The following is a 23,435-nucleotide window of genomic DNA, read 5'->3' as shown; positions in this document are numbered from 1 at the left end:
AATGTCTTCTAAAACGACCTTCAGATTAGGAGCAGCACCTCAAAAATTGCAGACCAAAGCAGCTATACTAAGAACTGAAAACTAGCAAAGGCAAAAACTAGCACACACATTCTCTGTCTCTCTTTTATCATTTCATCCAGTCGTTTCTTTAAACCTCAATCATCAGAAGCTAGGCCGGTATCAGCCCTACACAGAGAGCCAGTCTACCACTCTTTCCTCTCATGCACCCACATTTATTCACTCTTTGCTAAAGTTTTAAAGTTGCCACACAATCCAATATGCACCTTTTTAGAACGTGAAAGTAAATTAGAGTACCTCAGAAAACCCATGTGGGTGTTTTAACTCCTCTCTCAAAGTACTTGGGCTGGGATTTGAGTTCAGCTGCAAGGTGGCCAGTGTCTAAGGTGGTGTATATTATTCTGGGTGACGGAAAGAAAAGAAGAAAAATACAGCATTCTGCAGGCAAAAAATTGTATCAAATTTTATTTTTACCCTGTTAATCAGAAAATTCACATTTTCATGCAAGAGCTCATTTTCGTCTTCTGTTTTTCAGTGTGGGGTTATGTTTCATATGAGTAATTTAAAGCATATAGCATATATGGAGAGGTTTGTGAAGGCGTTCTTAAAATTCAATACATATATCTAGTGTTATAATGCTTTTACAGTAAATGTAATGTTTTAGTGCTTTATAAATTATATCGTTCTGCACCAAAATACTCCTGCACCAGAAAAATCAGTGTATTTTGTAGATATGGATGTGTTAAATCTATTCCTGCAATTGGAAGTTCTGTACCACAAACTCTTTCTGCAAGATGTTGGATTCACTGAAAAATGCTTTAAAAAAAGTATGAGCGAAAAATTCAGATCTAAATACGAGCATTGGCTCGCATAACGAGCCACGAGCCAGGCTGTGGGTATAGCTCGCGGCTTAGCGAGGGGGCGTGGTAGCTGTAGCGAGCCGCAGGGTGATGTGCGGTATCTGCGTTTCTCACCTAAGTGCACAGGTGGAAAACTGCTAACATCCATGATTGTTCCTGTGGCTGATGGACTGCAGCTGCCATGTCCTCCCCGCATATATAGAGAAGCGCGAGCCGGTTAAGGGGGAGAAGAAGTAAAAGAAAAGAGAGGAGAGAGAACGGAGGTTGCAGGAGGAGACAGGAAGCAGCAGGAATCGGCAGCAGTAGGAAGTCGGTGCGGGAGAGCGAGTGAGTGCAGGCTCGCGTGTAGCTGAACAGGCGAGCCAAACAGCTGAAGCAGGACGGTGTAGAGAAGGTCAGCTGCATTAAGTGTCTCGCCTGTTGCAGAGCCCGCATGGGAGAAGCAGGTGAGACGCTAACAGAGAAGAAGCACCGGGGATTGTCATCTGTTTTTTTAAAAACTGCTTCCTGTTGACGTTTTAACCTCGTGTTAAAGGATTGTTATTCTTGTGTATTTTAAACCTCCACTTCACAACTGTTTTAAGGATTATTTATTTAAAGATTTATTGAATGCTCTACTGCACTTTGGACACCTGTTTTGATTCTTTTAATAATCAGTTATATTATTTACCAGTGTTATTTATTAAAGGTAGACTACAGTATATATAATTTATCAGTGTTATTTGTTAGGAAAATTGATTTTTATGTTGATATATTTGGGGTGCGGAACGGATTAACTGGATTTCCATTATTTTCAATGGGGAAGTTTGTTCTAGATACGAGAAATTCGCTATACAAGCTCAGTGCTGGAACAAATTAAACTCGTATCTAGAGGTTCCACTGTATATATATATATATATATATATATATATATATATATATATATATATATATATATATATATATATATATAGGGGAAGACGGGGCAAGTTGTCTCAAGTTTTACTTAGTCAGCTGTGGATGGGTCAAATATAAAGTTATTGCCAAGTAAAGGCCTGCATTGATTAGGTAAATTACCATTAAACAGATACAAAATAACAAGCATTATCAACAGAGATACTTAGTATGTAATAAACTAATTTAAACCGGGACACTTGAGATGTGATAACATACCTCACAAGCAGGGGCATGTTGTCATGAATAGTTAAAGCTGTCATCAAGTAGACCTTTAGAACAAACCAACTACTACAGACTAACTCAATTGCAACAGCATTATGTTCCTGTAACAAAACACAGTTTTACAATCATAGGCTGCTCACTGTTACAGGTCTTGTCCAGGCCTATGTCAGCACCATAGTTGCACAGCAATCCATAACGCCATCCCCTTGCTGTGTTGTTGCCTCACTGCTTAGCTCATCGGTAACATTACCGACGGTGACGGGTTGAAGGGCTCCCAGACAGATGATGGGAGCATGTATCAAACCTGCATCGTTACAGGGTCGTATCCCATAGTTTTTACACTTACCAACCTTTAGGGATATACAGCTCACAGTTACAAGGCATTTACAACCTGAATTATAGTCCACTACTTTAAGGCTTCATCCAGGTATGACTCTTTCTGTAGCTACTCTATTGGGAGTGTTCTCTCTACCTCACCTTGACTGAGCTAGCTGAGAAAACAACTCAGATTCTCAACTCTTGATAATAAAGCAACACATAAAAGCAGGAAAGTAGGTTTAATAAATTTTATTCTTCAAATATTATTGTTAATACCATAAACAAAAGCAAAGAGAATAGTGTAATCAATACCATACAACCTGAATTGTTATGTAGTTCTGACGAAGATCAATTCAGTATTTCTGTTGATTCCAGGTAGCTCTTAATCTTGTTACACTAAGTTGTTTCCCTTTTCTCTGGTCATCATCAAGTCTGATTTCTGGTCAGCTCTCCTCCTCTTTTCTTAGCCAGTTTATTGTCTTAATTTAGCCAACTTACTTAACTAGTGGCCCTACCCCAGTCACATTTTGTCCAGGCTCATAAATCTAAAACTCTAAATCTCTTATCTCCTCAGCTTTCTTCCTAGATGGGTAAGAGGCGCTAAACTTTTCTCATCTCTGATATTTGGGGGTCACAATGAGTCAAAACTGGAACATGTAGCAAATTTGTATTCAGACACATCACCTCCAACCCTCAAGCCACAAATGGCCCACCCTAGAGTAGCATTTAACAGAAGTTTATCAGTGACAGCATTCCTAGAAATCATAGGATTATAGTGAAGTAGCTTATAAAATCATAAAACAGCTGTTCTTATCAGTGAAACTCCCCTTCCTAAAAACTCTGGGCTTACAATGCCTTAGAGTCATTTTACACTTGTCACTTAGAATATAAAGTATGTTTATGTTCAGAAAACTTTTTTCTTTTAAATTTCCCTTTCAAACACATCTTATACAGACATCAATGGAGTTTAATGAACATAACAGGTCAGGAGACAGCCTGTGGCAAAACCCTTACAGGGATTTGGAACCATTTGGAACTGGGTGTATTTGATCATTTTAATTCCTAGAGCATACAGTACTTTAATATTCTTGAAAAAGATATTTCACATAGTGAAGGTTCCCAGAGGAGACCTCAATACGCAAAGTGTTAAAACTGGAAAAAGGATGATAGAAGGTGTGACAAAGTATAATGTAAAAAGAAGAGAGCTTTTCTTATTAGCCAATGTAGAACATATGACATGATGTGTGTGTGTTTTTTTCCTGGACATTTTGTTACATTATAGGGGTTTTGAAGGTTATTGAATCTTATTTTAACATCTTTAAGTGATGGCGTTTTGTTTTAAATGGGGGACTCAGTTTGTGTACTGTTGCTAGGCATGTTGCTATGCAAGACAACAAGAGATCATGACTCATGATGTCATAGGTTAGAGGGTATAAAGGTTAGCTCAAAGACTTCCTGGTTATCCAAGTTCTGGATAAACATCTTTAGTGGTGAGTGTATTTTGTGTATTAATCTTCTAGCATGACTCAAGTCTATGTCACATTGCAGAACCTTTTCATTCATAGTCTTCATTTACATGATCTTAGCAAGTTGTAGGTTTTCATCTGCATGTTCCTGCAAATTCCAGTCATGTAGTCTTAACATACCCAGTGATTCCTTCCCAGTTATTACACAACTTACTCTGATAAAATAAAAATTTTGTCTTTAGTCATAGTGAAGGCCTCTGTGTGCTCAGAAGTTCAATACATAGAATGCAGTGAAGAGGAATAAGGAACAAAGTGTTTTGGAACTTGCAAAAAGAAGAAAAGCTCATCTGTCTGATGTCTCATGTTTTAAGTACTATGACAGAACAGAAAAAGAAGAAAAAGGCAAAGATTTCGAGTGAAATAACTACCTGTTAACCCTTCATACAGAGTTGGCTCCATCAGGAAGCATGTTATTGACTATCAGAAAAATGGGCTGACATAGTTATACTGGATGGTCAGCACGCAATCTCAAAATATCACATGCCCAGTGATTTTCAGTTGTTTAAATTGACATGGTCCTAGGGCTGACTGATGGTTTTTTTTCCTGGTTTCTAACTTTGCAAGGCTTTAGACTACGATTCATTTCCTGATTCTTTTTCATTAAAAATCTAACTTCTTTCTGTTGCAGAATTTGTAATAAGATGTGCATAAATCCTGCACTATTCAAACCCATTAAAGATATTACCCAATGTTTGCATACCCTAATTAATACACGAAAGAAAATTACAAAGGAGTCCATCGTACAGCAGCACGATTATTCAGAAAATATTTTGAACCATTTAAAACCATGCTGAATTTTGATCAACCATGTTAACACAATTTTGGAGCCCATATTGTCATAAATTGTGTTTATTGGAACTTTCTTAATATTGGTTTAGTTTTTCTTAATGTTATAAAAATGTATTATTATTTTCGTGATATTTCTCTTTTTTATTATTGCCATTTTGTTCATTAGTTGCACTGTACAGCCATATTGTTTATGGCAATGAAGGACATTATGTGGGCATTGATTGACGCCATTACATAATTGCTGTAAACTATGCCAGTGTGATAGCTCAGGTGTCCAAGTTTTAGAATCATCAACAAATTATGATTTTCTAGTGTAGTCAGATGTTTTGTTTTTTTCACATCAGTTTTCTTGTGTTCATTTTACTTTTTGACTTTAGCCTGCTTTGATTTTTTTAACACTTCATCTTTTGGTAAAGTATGCCACTTTAGCCTAAAGCAATCTTTTTAACCACTCCAAGCAAAATACTTATACATTTAAATTGAAAAGATCCATTTTTAGTGTTTGTAAATGGACAGTCCCTTAGATTATAAAGATCTGCTGGACAATTTTTGATTGGAAGCCAGGATGTTAGAGAGAGGAGAGGTCATAAGACATATGACCATTGATATCTTTTTTAGGTTAGAGATGGAAAGGTGCCCCTTTCATAAATAAGGATTTTATTGCTCCCGTTTAGGTCTCCTACCATTCCAAATAATTTGTGATATTAGCTTTTGCAAGAGAGACCAGTATGAGGGAGGTAGAGAATGAGGGATCATGGAGTCAATGAAACTGAACCAGAAGGCCTCAATCATTTTACCACTGTATGTCAAATCTGTAGGGAAATAGATCATTTTGTCCGGGAGACTCAGATTTTCTTTACTTGATTAATGTTCTTGTAATAATTGACAGTTGTTATTTTGTACAGATGTCGACATGGAGGTATGTAAACTGCTCGGTGATGGGGAGAGATGGTGGAAAGTCTCAATTTTGATGCTGCCAAAGTGAGGAGGGCAGATTTTGTCCAGTTAATCTTGTTATGAGACAAATGAAAAGAACAGGTTTAGCATTTTTCAGGGATCCATAGGAAAATATCCTACAAATGGCAAGATGTCATCAGAATATGGAGGTCAAAATGACAAATTTTTAATTTCATTGGGTAAAATAATGGGACCTTTTACATTAAGAATATGAAGTAGGCATCTGACATCATCAAACGTGTTATGTTTAAGCCAATGTTCCTCCCTTGATTTATATTTATATTTCTTTTTTATTTTTCATTCATTTTTCAGTACTGTTCATTTGTTATGTTAGTGTCTATTAATATTGTACTGTCCAGTTAGTGTCTAATAGTTATGCTTAATGCATTATTGTTTTTGTTATGTTCAATAATATATAATGGCTGTCTTTTTAAATGTCATTATATTTCCTTTGATTTTGGGGGTGGAAGCCCTAAGGAGGTGAGGCCATCTTATCCATCACTGTTGGGACCACCTCAGACCATAAAAGAAGACTTGGGAATGAGACCCTTCTGGTTCATTTGAATGCATTCTGGTGATGTTTGGTGGTATTGAAGGATAACTTCTGTATTGTTCAAGTCAAATTTGTTTCTTCACAATTATGTTGTATATTAATTAGCAGCTTACAAAAGGGCTTAAGCACACCAAAGGTTAATGAAATAGCCTTTAAACTTACCAAATATGTCCATTTTGAACCAGCAAAAGTTTTGAATTAAGAAAACTTCCCTTCCATGTTAATGAGGCATTCTTGTGATAACAATACACGAGGAAATAATTATTTTATCACACATTCTTGGAACTAATTTTCTTGATTTAAGAATACATTTTCTGATCGCTTATCCAATCACAGCCTCCTTATGACACTCCAAGCAGCCCTCAACGCCAATTACTACTCATCTTATTATCCTACTTTGCTTCTGCAGTTCTATTTCTGCCATGACCTGTAACAGTAGACAGATATTGCTCATATAATATAATGGCAAACTGGCAATGCTAAAGTGGCCCAAGAGTGTGTGTGTGTGTGTGTGTGTTCACCCTACTGCCATGTCCAGAGACTGTTCCTAGCTTGTGCCTGATGATTTCTGGCATAACCTCCATCTGCCCTGGATAAGCAGAATAAGAAGATGTATGCATGCTTTATCAATCCAGTGGCACCAGGCAATCTTTGTGACATAAATATCCCATATAATGAAAGAATAAAAGTGATCATAAGTGTTCCTTTTTCAGTCATTATTTTTTAGTTGTCTACAAAACAGACATAGCAATTCACTTCTGTGCATCAGCATTCTATAATGCTAAAAATGGTGTTTGGTGATGGCTTTCTAAAGTGAATCCACATCAAAGAAGATAGACGAGGTAGTTGGTGGCATGAAGTGCATAGCTGGTCTCCTTTTAAAATGGTTAAATCTCACAACAATGGTTTATTTTTTGCTTTATACCTTCATAAAACAACATAGGTTCACAGTTTTGTAATATGTATATAATTCGAAGATGCTGATGAATACTCAACAACATTTTATGCTTGAAAAATAGGCATATTCAGTAAGCTTTAAGGGTTTTTATTCATCTATGACAGGGTTTCTTAAACTATGGGTCACAAGTTACCATTGTATTTTGTAAATTTAGAAATTGGTCGTGGATGATTTACAAAGAGGGTAGAGGTGGGCTGCCTCGGGTTGATTAAGCAATTGATATTGTTCCAACTATCATCCTCGATTACTACTTAAAAGAGCAAAGCTGGGTCATGACAAAAAAAAAGTTTAAGAATCCCTGTCCAATGTACCCTTAAGGCATATTGCAACCTGCTATAACAGAGTAGGTATTTTTAAAATATATAGAAAATGCTGCACTTTAGAACCCAATTTTATGTGTCAAATTAATATATACTATTATTGTGAATAGACAGCTTCAAATTGAAAAACACCAAACTTATCCTTTAATGTAATATTTTGGTAATTATGATTACTGGCTTTTGACTTTTACTGCTGGGGTTATTGGATTCTTCTTGCAGATTGTGTCATTGGTTTAGGATTGCCTGTTGTTCTTTTGAGCCTTTTCATGAATTGTGCTTTTTTTGTAAATAAATATCCTCTTTAATAAAGTTCTTGTGGGAACTGTCTTTTTGGTTTTGATAGTTCATTGGTTCTCCCTATTGGCAGGCCAATAGGGAGTTAAGCTTGCTTGTTGGTTCTGTTTTAGCAGCCACATACAAATTTGCCATACTTGTAAGTGTGAAATACAACAGTAGTTTTGTATGAAACCAGTTTGGTCAAGGTTTATCAATGTGTGTATGTTGTCTCTGGGCTAGAATTTTAGAAATCAATTTTTACATTCAAATTTATTAATGAATATATTTGGTTGTCTTTATTTTATCTAAGTAAACATTTATCTACTGCAGTGTTTAAATCTGGTTTTAGACTTTAAACAAGGAGGACTAATCAATTTGAAAAAGATGGTGATTCCAAAAGGTTCAGTTGAAATCTAGAGGGAGTCCACTGAGTCCCGGTGACATTCCAGTTTTATTGTCCCCAGGAGCTAATTTTTATCTCTAACAATGTAATCAGGGCCTCTAACAAGGTATTATCTTCCCCAGATTGATGGGCCAGTTTGAGTTTGTGTGGAAAAGCATCTATATAACGTGAGCAATGGTATGAGAATGAAGTCAGAGTTCTTTTTTTGGGCACATACACCATCAAATCTAAACACTAGTGTGGAGAGTCGCTAGCGTACTGAAGAGTCTATAGGTGCAAGTGGAAGCTGCCGTCGCACTTTTAGTGGCTTTACACATACAGGTATACTTTGTCAGCATGCCCATGTCGATCAAACACAGGAAGTTCTGCAGTCTACTTGTGACTTTACGCTGTAGGAAAATAGGTAAATAAATCCAGGTAAACAGGTAAATAACATTCGATGTGGCTTTTATATAAGTAACATATAAATGTTTTTTTTATGTAAGGACCATCACAAAACATAATCACAAACAGCACTTTGCATGATATCTTGGCGAGCTTGGCATGCCTTGCTCATCCTCATCTGAGTTCACCTCTATTATAGCCCGTTTTTATTTGAAAACACCATTATCAGATTAGGGGTAGCATGAACACGACTGAAGAATAAAACTGAATAAAAAAAAAAAATGCTAACCTTTACAAGTACCATAAATTTACACCGGCTGTTGCAGACTCAAATCAAATGTATGTTTTTATTGTATAATAGTAACAATAAGAGCAGCTCGCTACTCTAAATGTTAATTCTGGGAAGCGGCCAGGATCAAACCTCTTGATTATGAGTCAGCAGTTCTTACTGCTGTACCACCAAATTGGTCATGTCAACAATCTACCATAACCCGGTTTCTTTTTCTTCGGTTATATTCTTGAATAAAAGCGCATTTGTTCTTTTATACATGTACCCTTTATGTAAGTGTCTATTTGATATTTGGACTTCACACATTATACACTTCATGTCTACATTTTGTCATTAGTACTAAAACATGAAAAAAGCTTGTCTTTTAGGTATGTGTTCAACATTTCTTGTCATCCTACACTTACATACTGTAGATCATTGTAGACACGGAACACAAATGAAATGCATGTGTTCCAAATAATTATATATTATTTACCCTCTACAACTATAGGTACCTCACTACTAGATAAACAAGGCTTGAGCTGGGAGAGCTTTTTGCTCAAGATGAGCTCCAGCGGTGGGGGGAATGGGACGGTAGTCTGCTTGCTGCTTGTGCTGATCGACACATTTACAAAACAAAAGACGCAGATGGTAGAGGTGCGAATGGATTTATGGTGGGCCAGGATTACAAGTTTTTTAGTAGGCTTCTGGAATTCTAGTGTTAAAAGTATGTCCTGATTTGGTTTAAAACATTCTAACAAATGATTCATTCCTACTTAATCAGAAAGTAAGGAATTTACCAAGTATTGCCCCTAGAAAATAAACACGTCTCACTTAAAATTCTGCCTGTCTAAACAATAACTGGTTCGGTTCAGCCATCACTGCAGTTTTTTGAGTATTCCAATCCTGATTGACTGCCTGAGGTCATGCTTTCTCAAGCAATGCTAGCTTTAATTTCAGTTCTTTGATCTTAATAGTTCTAGCTTGTGAATAACTGCAAAGAAAATGCCTTCTTTCTTCTAAAGCTTTTAATCGCCTCCTAGTGCACAGAGCTAAAAAGAACATAATAGCACAAGTTAAAGTAGCTACTAACATACATGGTAAGAATATAACATCAATTATGGACTATGCCTTGTTTCTATTATGATAAAAAGAATATTCTTTCACTGACTGGTGAAGTCAATGCTGTCTATTAACTGAGGTCCTCAGAATTTGTGTAGTGTCAGTATTCAAGTAACGCACCTCAACAGGTTAATATGGTGTTAGTCATTCAGAATGCATTAGCAGCAGCTCTCTTGTGGTAACAGAATAACAGAGCACCTCTAAGAGAGCCACAGAGCAGTTTTAAGTGTCTTGTACAGTGTCAGCTTTATCTTATCTTTATGAATTTGCAGGCACTGCCGCTTTTGCATCTGTAATCAACATTTTCAACTACACACTAGAAATAAAATTATTTTAACAGCTTGTAAAAATGTGATCTACTTGAAATAAATGCAACAATTTACTTTTCCAAATCTTACACACAGATAAAAAAAATCTAACCTTAGCTGCAAAAGCATTTTAGCTTTCTCGATTCTTAAGACAATTAATCACTTATTCGTTGTTAGAACAAAAAGGTTACTCATTGACAAATGTTTCAGATATTCAAATTTAGTCCCCCAATTTTATTGTTGCTTGATCATCATACACTTGCACGGGTGTATGAGCTTAACCTGGACATATGAACAATTATTGCCAGTTGTGGCATAAATTCGTATGATTTAAATAACAGCACAAAAGCTGCTGGTAAAAACGGGTGGGATTTGATGCACAGAACAGTGTAACATCCAAAAATCGGTGTTGAAAAATAAAGCAAGGGAGAAAGGCTAGGAGAGGTGTAAAAACAAGTAATTTCAAGAGACTAAAGGAGCAGCAGTGAGTGAAACTACACAGCTGAACTGAACTTGGAGATCTGAAGCTTAACCAAGTGCAGACAAAGCTTACAAAAAAGTGAAGTAAATAAGGGAGAAACAACATTTAAATATGAAAATATAGCATAGCCAATCTCTGAGTCCTCCGGTGAAATGTATATATTTATAAAGATTATTGTAAGTAATGTCAAAATATTGCCAAAATGATTTGACTCGCCCAAGATTTCAAAATGTCCACATTTCTGTTTTCAGTTTCACTGCTTGGCAATTTGTTCCATGAGTTTATGTTTCTCTCTGTATATTTTTGAACATTTGTAGAAAATACAATCATCTATGCCCCTGTGCACTTGCTGAAGATCTGATTTTGATGTAGCAATTGGTTTATTTCTTACTCTAATTTTAAAGCTACACTCCCTAGGTTGGTTTGTGAGGCTCCATCAGTCCTAATATTCAGCTCACACCAACAAATCCATGTTTCTAATCTTGAATTTCCAATTTTAGATCTAGTGTCTCTGTTTGTTTTAGATTTGACTCTTTGGCAGCTGTCACACTGATACTGACTATCCTGTGCTATCAAATCTCATATTTAATTGACTCTGATGTACCATATATTTATTTCATTGTTACTTTATGCTGGAACATTTGTAGATTTATGATATAATCTGCGGCACGGTGGCGCAGTGGGTAGCGCTGCTGCCTCGCAGTTGGGTGATCTGTGGACCTGAGTTCGCTTCCTGGGTCCTCCCTGCGTGGAGTTTGCATGTTCTCCCTGTGTCTGCGTGGGTTTCCTCCCACAGTCCAAAGACATGCAGGTTAGGTGGATTGGCGATTCTGAATTGGCCTTAGTGTGTGCTTGGTGTGTTTGTGTGTGTCCTGCGGTGGGTTGGCACCCTGCCCAGGATTGGTTCCTGCCTTGTGCCCTGTGTTGGCTGGGATTGGCTCCAGCAGACCCCCGTGAGCCTGTGTTCGGATTCAGCGGGTTGGAAAATGGATGGATGGATGATATTATCTAAGAGTTTCTGTGAGAATTATATTGCATTCAGTTTTTTTTAACATTCTAAACTGCTTTCTCTTTTTTTATACTGTTTGGACTTCTGGGAATACAATAAAAACTGAATGACAGACGTGTACAGGTGTACGGACTACAGCACTGAACTTTAAGATATAAAGTTTTCAGCTTAATCCCCCCATAAGTCACTCAACATGTCAGCTCCAGTTGTAAAAAATGTGTATAAACAATTGAATTGTATCCTTAATGATGTCAGCTAAATACACAATAATTAATATAGTATTCTTAAACTCACTTAATCCGATGTAGGGACACATTGCACCAGAGCCTGTCCCACCAAGACAACTGACTGCCAGAGCAGAACTCCTACCTAAAGACAATGCTTATTAAAAAAGTACTCACCTCCTTGGATGTTTTCACATTTTGTTATTATAAATTATATAAAACATTGAATTATATTGGATTTAATTTGGCTTTTTGACATCAATCAACAAAAAAAGACTTGTATATCCAAGTGAAAACAAATCTCTGTAAAGTGGTCTAAATGAATGCAAATATAAAACACAAAACAGTTGATCGCAAAATTATTCCCCTCCTTCAAGTAAGTATTTAGTAGATGCACCTTTGTCAGCCATGACAGCCTTGAGTCTGTGCACAGGTTTGTCTCTATCATGTGCCTTTTTTCTCTTTGCCAGTTGTGTTTGGGGGATTGGAGCCCCCTGAGAAGCAACAGAATAGAGTTGACAAGCTGTGTCCCCCGATAACACCTGCAATGCAGTTCAATAACAGATGTGTCCACACAGTTAAAATTGCTGCATTACTGCAGGAGCACCAGCAGGAGAGAAGGGTTAAGTATAGGTTGGGAACCCCTGGCTTGACTGAATACTCAGTGACTTGGTTATTTTTTTGTGTCCGTCCTCTGGCTTGAGCTTTTCAATCACTTATTCATGGAGTTGCTTGGAGTGTTCAATTGTCTCCATTATGTAGGTTAGGCCATGATACTGAGTCATTAAAAGTTGGACCTTCCAGATCAGGTGCATTTAGACTACAATCAAAAATGATTATCATCATTTTCATTTTCTTTCTAATTTTTCTCATGAAAGAGATAATTTAGCAAGTCTTTTCTGAAGGAATATTAGCTTAACCTTATGGTCTAGCATAACAGAGAGTGGGCATTGTTTAATCTACTGTATATCTATTTATATGTATATATATATCTATATATATATATATTAGTGCAGGATGCAAAAGAAGAGAAGGATGGGGAAAGCAGCTACTGTGGGACACTGCCTCCCCTAAGACGCCAGATGGCGAGTTCCCTGCAGCATAGTGGTGCCCCGAATTCCCTCAGGGCATCATGGAACCTGTAGTTTGGCATTATAGCCCTGCTAGGTACCGTGGGTGCCTTCAGGAGACACTGCAGGAAGATCTGGGGATTTTAATTTTCCATATAGCCCGGAAATACTTCCAAGTCATGGAGTTGGGAACCCCAAAGTACTTCCAGGCTGAAGAAAACCTCAAGTCCTCCATCTGACTCGGAAGTGCTGGCAAGTCACGGGGACAAAAGAAAGGAAGCACTTCCTGGGTCAAGGACTATATAAAGGACTGTTGGGAACCCAGCAAGCAAGCCAGAGTTGGGAGGTTTGGAGGAAAGAATTGTGATTATTGTGTTTATTTATTTATTTGTGTATGTTGGCTGTGGTGCTTAGAACAATATTAATAAGAAGAATAAGAATTAAAACTGTTCTTAGTACTTTTACCTGGCATCCTGAGCATTTGTCTGTCGGGTTGGAGGAGTAACAGAGACTCCTAATGTTGCTATATATACTGTATAGGATAAGTCAAAATTATGTTAACATTTGAACAGTGGAAACAATTTATTCATAAAACATACTTCATATGTGCAAGATGATTTACAGGAATGTCTCTACCTGTTCGCCGTCATGTTCAACACATGTACCATATGTGGCACATAAATTGTCCACAAAAATTGTATATAAGTATATACAGTACATAGCAATACCATCAATGTTAACATAATTTTGACTCACCCTAATATATATATAGTGATGAAAACCGGTATGTCAGGGAGCCCCCAACCCCGACACGAACACACAATTACAGTCCTGGGTTCAAACAAAGGTTGGTTTATTCACTAAAATCTTTTTCAAAGTTGTAAAACCACAAAAACACAGGTTTTCTCTCTCCTCAATTCAATTCACCACTACAATTTCTCTCACCATCACACTGCCCTCCTCCAGTCAAGCGTTGCCTCTCTTCCTCCCAGCTCTGACTCACTTGGCCAAGGGAGTGCAGTCCCTTTTATTAAACACCCGGGAATACTTCTGGTGCCAGGGCCATTGCCCGATGGAAGCACTTCCAGGTCATACGGAAGTCCATCACAGCAGGGAGGTTGACTCCCTGTAGTGCCCTCTTGCGGCACCCAGTGACCCCAGCAGGGCTGCTGTGCCAAACTACATCTTTCTGCATGCCCTGCTGGTTTCCACTAAGCACTGAAAACCGGGACTATTGCTATCTAGCGTGCTGGGGGAGTAAACAGCCCCCAGCAATATTGTTTCCTTTCAATGAGCTGTCCATCCTTCCCTTCTGATTCTTCTTCCCGGATCTGCTTCCTTTTTCCTCCCGGAATGCTTATCTGTCCGTTAGGAGTCTCCCATCCGGGCAAGGAACCATCCCCTCTCCTGGTCTCCAGCCCATGTGGCATCTACAATATATATATTGTCACACACATGTGAGTAGGAGACAGCAAAAGAGTCTGAGTAAGTGTAATAAAACATCTGACTGGGGGGCGGCGGAGTGCGCTGACTGTCTTTCTCAGTTCCCTACAGACCTTTCCCGGGAAATCCTGCAAGGTTCCAGCGCCCCAGAAGATGTCACTTCTGAAGCCGGCCCCTTTGCTGACGTCACTTCTGGTTCCGGCCATTTTGATGACATCATTTCCTCTCCAGACCTTTAAAGCCTCTATCTTGGACTACTATAGTCAGTTCTGTCTTGGACTCGGTGAAATGCACATCGTGCTTGTGATACAAAAAACCCTTTTGCAGCTGCGAAAAATAATATACGGGTGGCTGCCCCAAACCTTTATAATGTCTTGAATTATTACTATATATATATATATATATACACACACATACAATGCTAAAGACTGTCCATCTGTCACAAGATTGCCCGCAAACTCCTGGGGATAGAGCCTTGATCTTCATCTTAATCAAAAGCTTATGACCCAATATGTTCTAGAAATTTTGGGTAAGGGTAGCCTGGTGGGCACTTTTCTTTTGGTAGAAAAGTTTACTGTAATTAAAACATGGTCACTGTTAGCCCATGTATATTGATAATACCCTAGGACACAGAATTCATAATCAAGTGTAAGTTTGCATTTTATTTTAAGACCTCAGGTCCACATGTTTCATTAGTTTAATAATAAAATCTAACTGGCCTATATTTTTAATATACTAGCAAAATATGGGAATTCAAACGTCTAGGCTAACAACAGCCATTTGTTATACCTCTTTTCATTAAAATGAATTTAAAACTGAAGTGCTGATACAACACAAAAAAAGTCTTTATTATTATTATTTTAACAAACACATAATGGCAGAATCAAAATAAGCCCATCATCCTTCTGTTTGCCCTGGTGCTGATGATCTGCGCACTTAGAATAAATAATTTAAAGCATGATAAAAGAAAGTGAATTTCCTTTTCATCCTGTGTTCACTGCACACATCTTGAAAACCCAAAAATGCTTCATGAACATCAAAAGGTTGTTGACAAAAGATGCCTGCTGCTAGTTGTTTTTTACCGTGTATACACTTGGCTCTTACTGAGCAGATGTTTCTTAGAGAAAGAGAGAGGGGGCGGCAGGGAGAGAGACAGAGAGAGAGAGAGAGCGAGACAGGGAAAGGGAGAGAGAGAGAGAGAGAAAGGAAAAACGTGTTTTCTGTGTTTTTGACTGAGGAATATTTCAGCGGGGTTGTAGGTGTGGTTTAATGACTTTTGTTCCTGGCACATCTTGCTGGCCTGCTGTTTAGGACTGAGAGTAAAATTCAAAAAAAATTTGGAAACTGTTTCTTCTAAAACAGATGATGATCAGGCAGTGGCAGATTACTGCATGGGGTCCACTGAAGGGATCGTCGGGGTCTCCAGCCTACTTTACTGACTCTTGGACATTTCTTCTTGTGAGATATGTGCGCTAAACATTACTCTGACTGGATCCCTTACAGGTAATATATTTAGTAGCTTTGCACCAGTAACTCTTGTTAAATTGTGTACCTCAGTCTATTAAATGTATGTGTATATGAAATGCATACATTGTATGTACAAGTATATACATTCACAATATACACAATATACTAAACACAAGTATATGTTTAATTTTTTAAATAAGCTATCAATGAGAGGAAAGAATGAATTTTTAAGCTGCAGTATTTTTATATTGTAAAAAATACTTTGAAATACTCAAGTGCATTGCTGGTCTAAAATACTATATTGATTGCAATAAACAAGAAAGGATATGTTCCTTATTAGCACAGTGTTAGTGCTTTTTAATGTAATATGAAGTTTTACTATATACAGTGATACAAAATGGTACAAAGTAACAAATTTGCACATGTACAGATATTTTCTATTGTTTATCATGCACACATTTTAAAGCTATATAGTAATTCAGCCACTTGTTATGACTTATATAAAGTCATAGGGCACTTTCTCATAAAGTCTGCTTCAGACAAGATAAGTTGTTAAGCAGCTTGTTGTTTTTATGCATTCAAGGAACATGCAACAAAAGAAATAAAAAATCAGACTAGTTATTTTGTGCAGGCCATATTGTGTTTATCTGTTCAGTTTTAAACATTATTTGACAGATGACAAAATTAATTAAAAATGATGACATGTATTGTTACATGCATTAATCTCAATGCCTTTAAATAAATTAATAGTAAGTCAAACAATATTTACATTATAGAGAATGCAGTAAAAAAAAATTTAAATACCCTTTAAAACGGTGCTTGTTCTTGTTCTTCCACAAGAGCTGAGCAAGACAGCTATTTCCGTATTATTGTCTTAAGAAAATGAATTCACTGGACAGAGGGGGATTCAGAGTACAGTGGCCTATTAAGACCTGCAGCTGCCTGACATGACAGCAACTGTAATTTCTTGTCCTGATGATTGCCACCCTTTTGCTGTTGTTTGAAGTTCAGGGTCCCCTCATTTCTTGGTGTCTTTTGTGCATTACTTTAAAATGCACGGTTCTCTAGTTGATGCGTGGCTATAGATTAAACATAACAGCCACAGAGACATGCTTTTCTTATGTTAACATAATGAGGAGGAATTTGCAGGTAAAGCTTTTCCGTTCAGAATGTTGGGGTGTGCCTGTTTTTAGCCCCTTGTGTCTGTGTCATTTGGAAAAAGAAAAGAAAAGCCTGCCCTCGCTTTGAAGTGTTTAATAATGTCCATTTACTTTACAAAAGAAAATGTGGCCCATATATGTGTGACTTCTTCAGAGATGCAGTTGCTGCTGCTGCTGCTGCTGCCATGGAGAATTTGGATTGCCATGACAGCACTGCTGCCCTGCTTTTTATTGGTTTGTGGTTGCTATGAGATACCAAGCCTGCCTTCCACATATTTCACAATGGGGCTGTTTTATTGTAGCTCATCTTACCTATCATGTCATACCAATGCTTACATTAAATGTGAATGATTGTAATTATCATTACTGTTATTCATCAGGAGGCTCACTTTCAAGATTAGAGCAGGGAGATTTGGGGAGAGGGTGTAGGAAGCAATTTATGTTTTAAAAGAACAGGCATTATTAACTGATAAGTGATTACTAAGATCTAATGCTTTTTGCATGTTAAAAGATGATGTGTGAAAGGATTAAAACTGTTATCTTAGGTAAGCTCACTGATGAAAGCCATGGTTAAAATGCAGCACTTTATTATAAGCTAACCACTGAAAAATCCTAAAAACACTCGTCCTTGGGATACAGAATTGCTTAGCATATTAAAACCAATGTAAAAGGAATTAGCTCGACACACTTAAAAAGGTTTGGGGCAGCCACCCGTATATTATTCCTGGCTGCAAAAGAGTCTTTGATAAATACAGAGATGTTCTCTATATCGTGTCCAAAACAGAACTGATGAAGGTTTGTCAAGATGGCGGCTTTAAGGGATAGGACAGGAAATGATGTAAGGGGACCGGAAGTGATGTTCTTCATTAGTCATAGCAGGTGCCGGAACCAGAAGTGATATTCTTCTGGGCGCCGGAACCGGAAGTGACATCATCGGTTTTAAATCAGACAGGTTTTCCCGCGGCTGGTCTGTAGAGATAACAGGAGAAGGTTTAGTGCACCCCACCACCCCCTGGCCTGGCGTGGAATTACCTTTGCTTGGTCCATACAACGTCTTCCTAGTCACACATGTGTGACACCAACAATCTAATTTTACTTTTATCCATTAATAAATGTGTGAGGCCAGAATTCTATTCTTTTTGAAAAATACAATACAGTACAGGGTATAGTTTAGTTAACAATCAAAAGAGTCTAAAGTATTTAAAACACAATATTTAGTTATCTTCATTTAGACATGAATACCCCTGAGTATTTTTCTGGTCTGCGGTGGACTGGCACCCTGCCTGGGGTTTGTTTCCTGCCTTGTGCCCTGTGTTGGCTGGGATTGGCTCCAGCAGACCCCCGTGATCCTGTAGTTAGGATACAGCGGGTTGGATAATGGATGGATATTTTTCTGGTGCAAACATAGTTGAGCATTGGAAAATACCACAGCCTCATGTTTGTTAATAGAGTATTTAAAAAAAAAATGTTAACACTATTTGTATACCCCCCCCCCCCCCCCCCATATAATAAATTGATATTGTCACAAAACAGTCAAATATTTCATTAATTGCTGCCTACAAAAATACATATTTAACTCCAAGCATACTTTAAGGATTAAGGCTGAATCATTTCTGTAGTTTATTTATTAATCCTCCACTGAATTAGATGGTTATTGTTGTTAGCATACATTTTGTAATTTAGCAACTAAAACGTTTTGTACAGCTCTCTGAGGACAGAGTAAATACAAAGTAATGACAAAGACAGTTGTTGCATCGCTAATAGCATATAACAAATGCAGTTTTCATTAAAAAAAATTGAGATTACTTCAATATAGAAACATTTCCATAAAAAGTTGGAAATCTGTTCATAGTTTCTCCGTTTTTTTGGGCTACATGCCTCATAGTGCCATAGGCTGGCATTGCCTGACTAGTCTTTCCATTCATTTACACCTTTAATGACCTCTTGGGCATGGCCATCAGCAGTGTGTCTGTCTGTGGAGAGAGTGTCGACCCTGTCGAGAGGTTTACTTACCTTGGCAGTGTCTCTACACCACACTGCCCGTCTATTTAATTGTGACATGAAAAACTCCTGACAAAATGAATTGCACAACAGGAATACAGTAGATATTGCTTTTCAGCATGTTTTACATGTTGATTGAATTTACTGTAGTTTTGCCACAGTTAATACTCAGCCGATCTCACTGATGCCATTCCAAAGATGTGTGTGGACTGGCATCTCATCCAGGATTCATTATGAATTTGCAGCTGTTTCTGTCAGGGTATTGTTAAGCTCTCTGTGTATTAGATAAAGGGAACTCAGAAAATCAATAGTTAGATGGACTTCTTCACTTCAGGGAAATTACTCTCAACAGACGTGAAGTCATTTATCACTTTAGCACTCTATTCCCACAATTTCTTGTTAGTAGTGTCTGACACGCCACAACTGAACCTGCTGAAGAATATATTCTTTTTTTTCTCTCTCTCTACTGCATTTGTCAGTATTTCAATTTGTGTCTCTATGAAAATCTTATTCTGCTGCTGTAGGTTTCGTAATTTTAAAGTCTGCCCTTATATGATATTTGGGGAACAACGCATTACAATAAGTACAGAACAGTTTCATAATCATCAGGAGGGGGCGCCACCAAGCCCCAAACCCAAGTTGCGGGTTCAAATAATGGATGTTTAATCCACCAAGCACTGCCAATAATCACACAAAATCATGAAACACTTTTCTCTTCCGCCTCTAGTTGAGTGTTGGATCTCAACAGGGTTGCACTTCTGGACTCCAGTTCCCATGAACCCTTGAAGGTGTCCAAGCTGGGCTGCTACCAGTGGACCACTGCCACCTAAAGTATGAGGGATGAAACTACTCCAGGCCTCCAGCTTCTACTTGTCTATCCACTGGCACCTTCTGTCTTGGTAGAAGGTCATGCCATTGTACAGCCGGGGGCATTCACAAAGCATTTGGTAATTGTTAGCATATGCACATTGATGCAATCTAATCAAACTCTGATCTCATTTGTGCCACAGAGATATGCAAATAAGAATTTATTTGTAATATGATTCTTGACTTAATTTGATAGTAAGATCTTTTGGGAGTAAAAATCCTTAAACCTTCTATAAAGATTTCATGCACTAAACAAGACCTTGATGAATTACTGAGGGAAGCTTATTACTTTTGCAATAGCAAGAAAAATTCGCTGTGCCCCACTGATCCATCCATCCATCCATTTTCCAACCCGCTGAATCCGAACACAGGGTCACGGGGGTCTGCTGGAGCCAATCCCAGCCAACACAGGGCACAAGGCAGGAAACAATCCCGGGCAGGGTGCCAACCCACCGCAGGACACACACAAACACACCCACACACCAAGCACACACTAGGGCCAATTTAGAACCGCCAATCCACCTAACCTGCATGTCTTTGGACTGTGGGAGGAAACCGGAGCGCCCGGAGGAAACCCACGCAGACACGGGGAGAACATGCAAACTCCACGCAGGGAGGACCCGGGAAGCGAACCCGGGTCCCCAGGTCTCCCAACTGCGAGGCAGCAGCGCTACCCACTGCGCCACCGTGGCCCCACTGATCCTTAATACAAAAAGGCCACTGCAATCTTCAGCAAAATAAGTAAATAAAATAAAATACAGTATAAAATAATAATTAAAATTATATACTTTCAGCAGTGTGTTCCACAAATACTCCTACCCATTATAGCATTCTTTCCTTAATTCTCAATGAATTGCAGACCTTAGGCCTTCACAGTAAATAGCAATGGCCACAGGCAATTCACCAGCTGGTGTAATGATTTTGTTATTTTTAAACATACATAATTTATTTTTGCATACGATATATTTTGTAATTCTCTTTTCATTTCATGAAAAATTAGCATCATGGTATTTAGAACTCACATTGCCAATTTATAATGTTGCTTTTATTTTTGGCCATCACCTTCTATGTGTTTTTTGGATGGTGTTGTTGGCAATGACATGCTGTTGTTACCATGTGGTGAATGCTATTTAAGATGGCCACACACTATTAATCACATTTAAGTTTCTGGTATAGTAAAAACTACTTCTTATGTCTCAACTCTCAGAAAAATCTTATAGGTTGTTAGGGCTTCTTGTGTGTTTATTTTGACTTTTCTTCTGTTTATCGTGTTCTGGGGGGTATTTTCTGTACGTCGCTTAAATCATCCGAGATCAGGTGCCTCATCTTGGATAAGTTAATGCTGGTAACACTCATCCGGGATAGGTCGGTTTTTCAAACGCAGTCGTGTATTAAATTAGTCGAGCTGGATCTAATCATACGAGATGAATGCGCGCGCCCGCGCTGAGTGAAAAGCCCATATATATTGAGTCTAGAAAACATGATCAGCAAGTCTTTGAAAGGCTGTAACAAAATGACGAAAGAACGGGGGCATTTTTTTTTTCACACACGCGGCGCAAGACCTTTTATTCGAAGGACATGAAGAATTTCAAGATTTAATATGCACAAGGGGTAACACTGCAAAAGCAGCCCAGACCAGAAAAAACGGCTGGCAAAAAGTGGCCGTCAAATTAAACGTTAAGTAGTGTGCATTGTACTTACTGAATGCAGCGTTTCATTTCCTATGTGTCAGATTAATTATTATTTAATATGTCATAATTCCAGATCAAACGTGAGCACAAGGAGAACATGGGAACAGGTTAAAGTGAAGTACAAGAATATACTTCAAACTAGTAAATATTGGTATATAACTATTTAAAGAATTGTTGACATAAAGACTTATATATAATATAAAAAAAACATTAATTTTAAAGCTAATAAGGAGGCAGACAAGCAAAAAACAGGTGGAGGTCCACGCGGTCCAGACCTAACCCCTGCAGAAGAGTTGGCTCTCCAGCAAAATGCCCATCGCCCTGTTTTTGAGGGCATTCCAGGGGGAAGCTCCTCCTCAGAACCAGTGGCAGGATGCAGTGGTCACTTCATTTCAGGTAAAGGATGGTCATTGCATATATTTGTCCTCCATGTGTGCCATAGGTATGTTCCATATAGCCTTCTTTTTTGTTGGGTCAGTTGCAGGGAATGTCATATCCCTTGAACCTGTGTCTGACCAACGAGATATTGACGAAGGTCAAATATTTGATGAAGACACTGTGTCTGATTATTCATCAGGAGGAGAGGTACATTTTCCAAATAATGTTTGATCAAACTCCACTCTGATCAGTCCCATGTGCCCCATTCACATTTGGAAATCCTGGTAATGAGAATGTTAGGCTGATTGAGATTCTTCATGGAACTGTGGGTGTTTTAGCCTGTGTATTACCTACATGCAATGGCATGAAACGCCTCTTTTATTGTCTGCACACGCAGGTGTCCAGGAAACACTATGAAAACCCGAAGGAAATATTTCAGAGCCAAACAGACTTTACGAATTGCCTGGCAAACTGCACTTTTAGTTAGATGTTCCGCATCGCCTGCAGTATATAAAAAAGTGCCGCTTGTAAAAAAAAATAAAAAAGCAATGCATACTGTCTGTGTGGCTGTGAGAGCCCGACTTCGCCAAGTTTGACTTTGAATATATGGAGCTAATAAATCTTTGAGGTACAATATTCCCCCTCGGCTAAAGCGGTATCTTTCGTACAGAATTTCCTCCGGGTGCAATAAAGGATCTTGCCGATCGCGCAAAACCCTCTCAATATGAAATTCTCTTCATATAATTTGCGCACCAATATCAATTGGTCGCTAATTCATAAACGGCGAAGCCATGACTGGATGACTTCCATGCACCGTCACTGATCACATGTGTAAACTAATACTTGTTTACGTAGAACAAACCTGCTCCGAGCAGGTTTGCGGATTAGGATGTGTTGCTATGACAACACTTCCAGCAAGAGTTTCGAAAAACCGACAGATCCAGGATCAGGCCAAATCATCAACAATTACATCCGTCTAAACGACTAATTCACGTACGAAAAATACCCCCCAGGTGATGAGTTTCATTTTTGTTTTTCTGTCTATTGACCCCTGCTTTGCTTTTCAACACTCTCTCTCTCTCTTTTCTGTATTTCTGATCTACCACTTCCACCTTGTAATAAAAAACCTTGGACTATCCTTGTTCTACCGGACTAGGAACTAAGCAAGGAAAAATAGGAGGACAAGGAGAAAAACAAGACAAAAACAGTGGTTGTCAGAGAGAGTCATTATGAGAAGTCGAAATATACCAAACTACTGATCCATTTACATTAACCAAAACATTGAAATTCAAGGGGACAAGCAATAATTTCTTAAAATTCAGATTAATTTCCTCCTTGTTAGCATTCAGAATCTTACTATGTCAATGCTGATATCACACGCTAAAATTTCTAGCTTTCACATGGTATCGATGGGGATGGGAAACCA

The 23,435-nt window shown here is 38.2% G+C and overlaps 1 protein-coding gene across 4 annotated transcripts in view; it reads left to right on the top strand.

Moving 5' to 3' along the window:
* Positions 1-23,435, top strand: part of tub (TUB bipartite transcription factor) — a 210,536-nt gene that overhangs the window by 77,960 nt on the left and 109,141 nt on the right. The window contains exon 1 of one of the 4 annotated variants that reach the window (XM_028793781.2): positions 15,693-15,948. The exons of the other annotated variants lie outside the window; for them this stretch is intronic. Coding sequence (XP_028649614.1) covers positions 15,911-15,948 — 38 coding nt within the window. The 5' untranslated portion in view covers positions 15,693-15,910. Of the gene's footprint in view, positions 1-15,692; positions 15,949-23,435 lie in introns of those variants that run through there. 4 annotated transcript variants of the gene reach the window in all.

This window comes from Erpetoichthys calabaricus, chromosome 2 (genome assembly GCF_900747795.2).
Source record: "Erpetoichthys calabaricus chromosome 2, fErpCal1.3, whole genome shotgun sequence".
Taxonomy (NCBI): Eukaryota; Metazoa; Chordata; class Cladistia; order Polypteriformes; family Polypteridae; genus Erpetoichthys; species Erpetoichthys calabaricus.
This window is presented reverse-complemented; position numbering and strand designations above follow the sequence as displayed.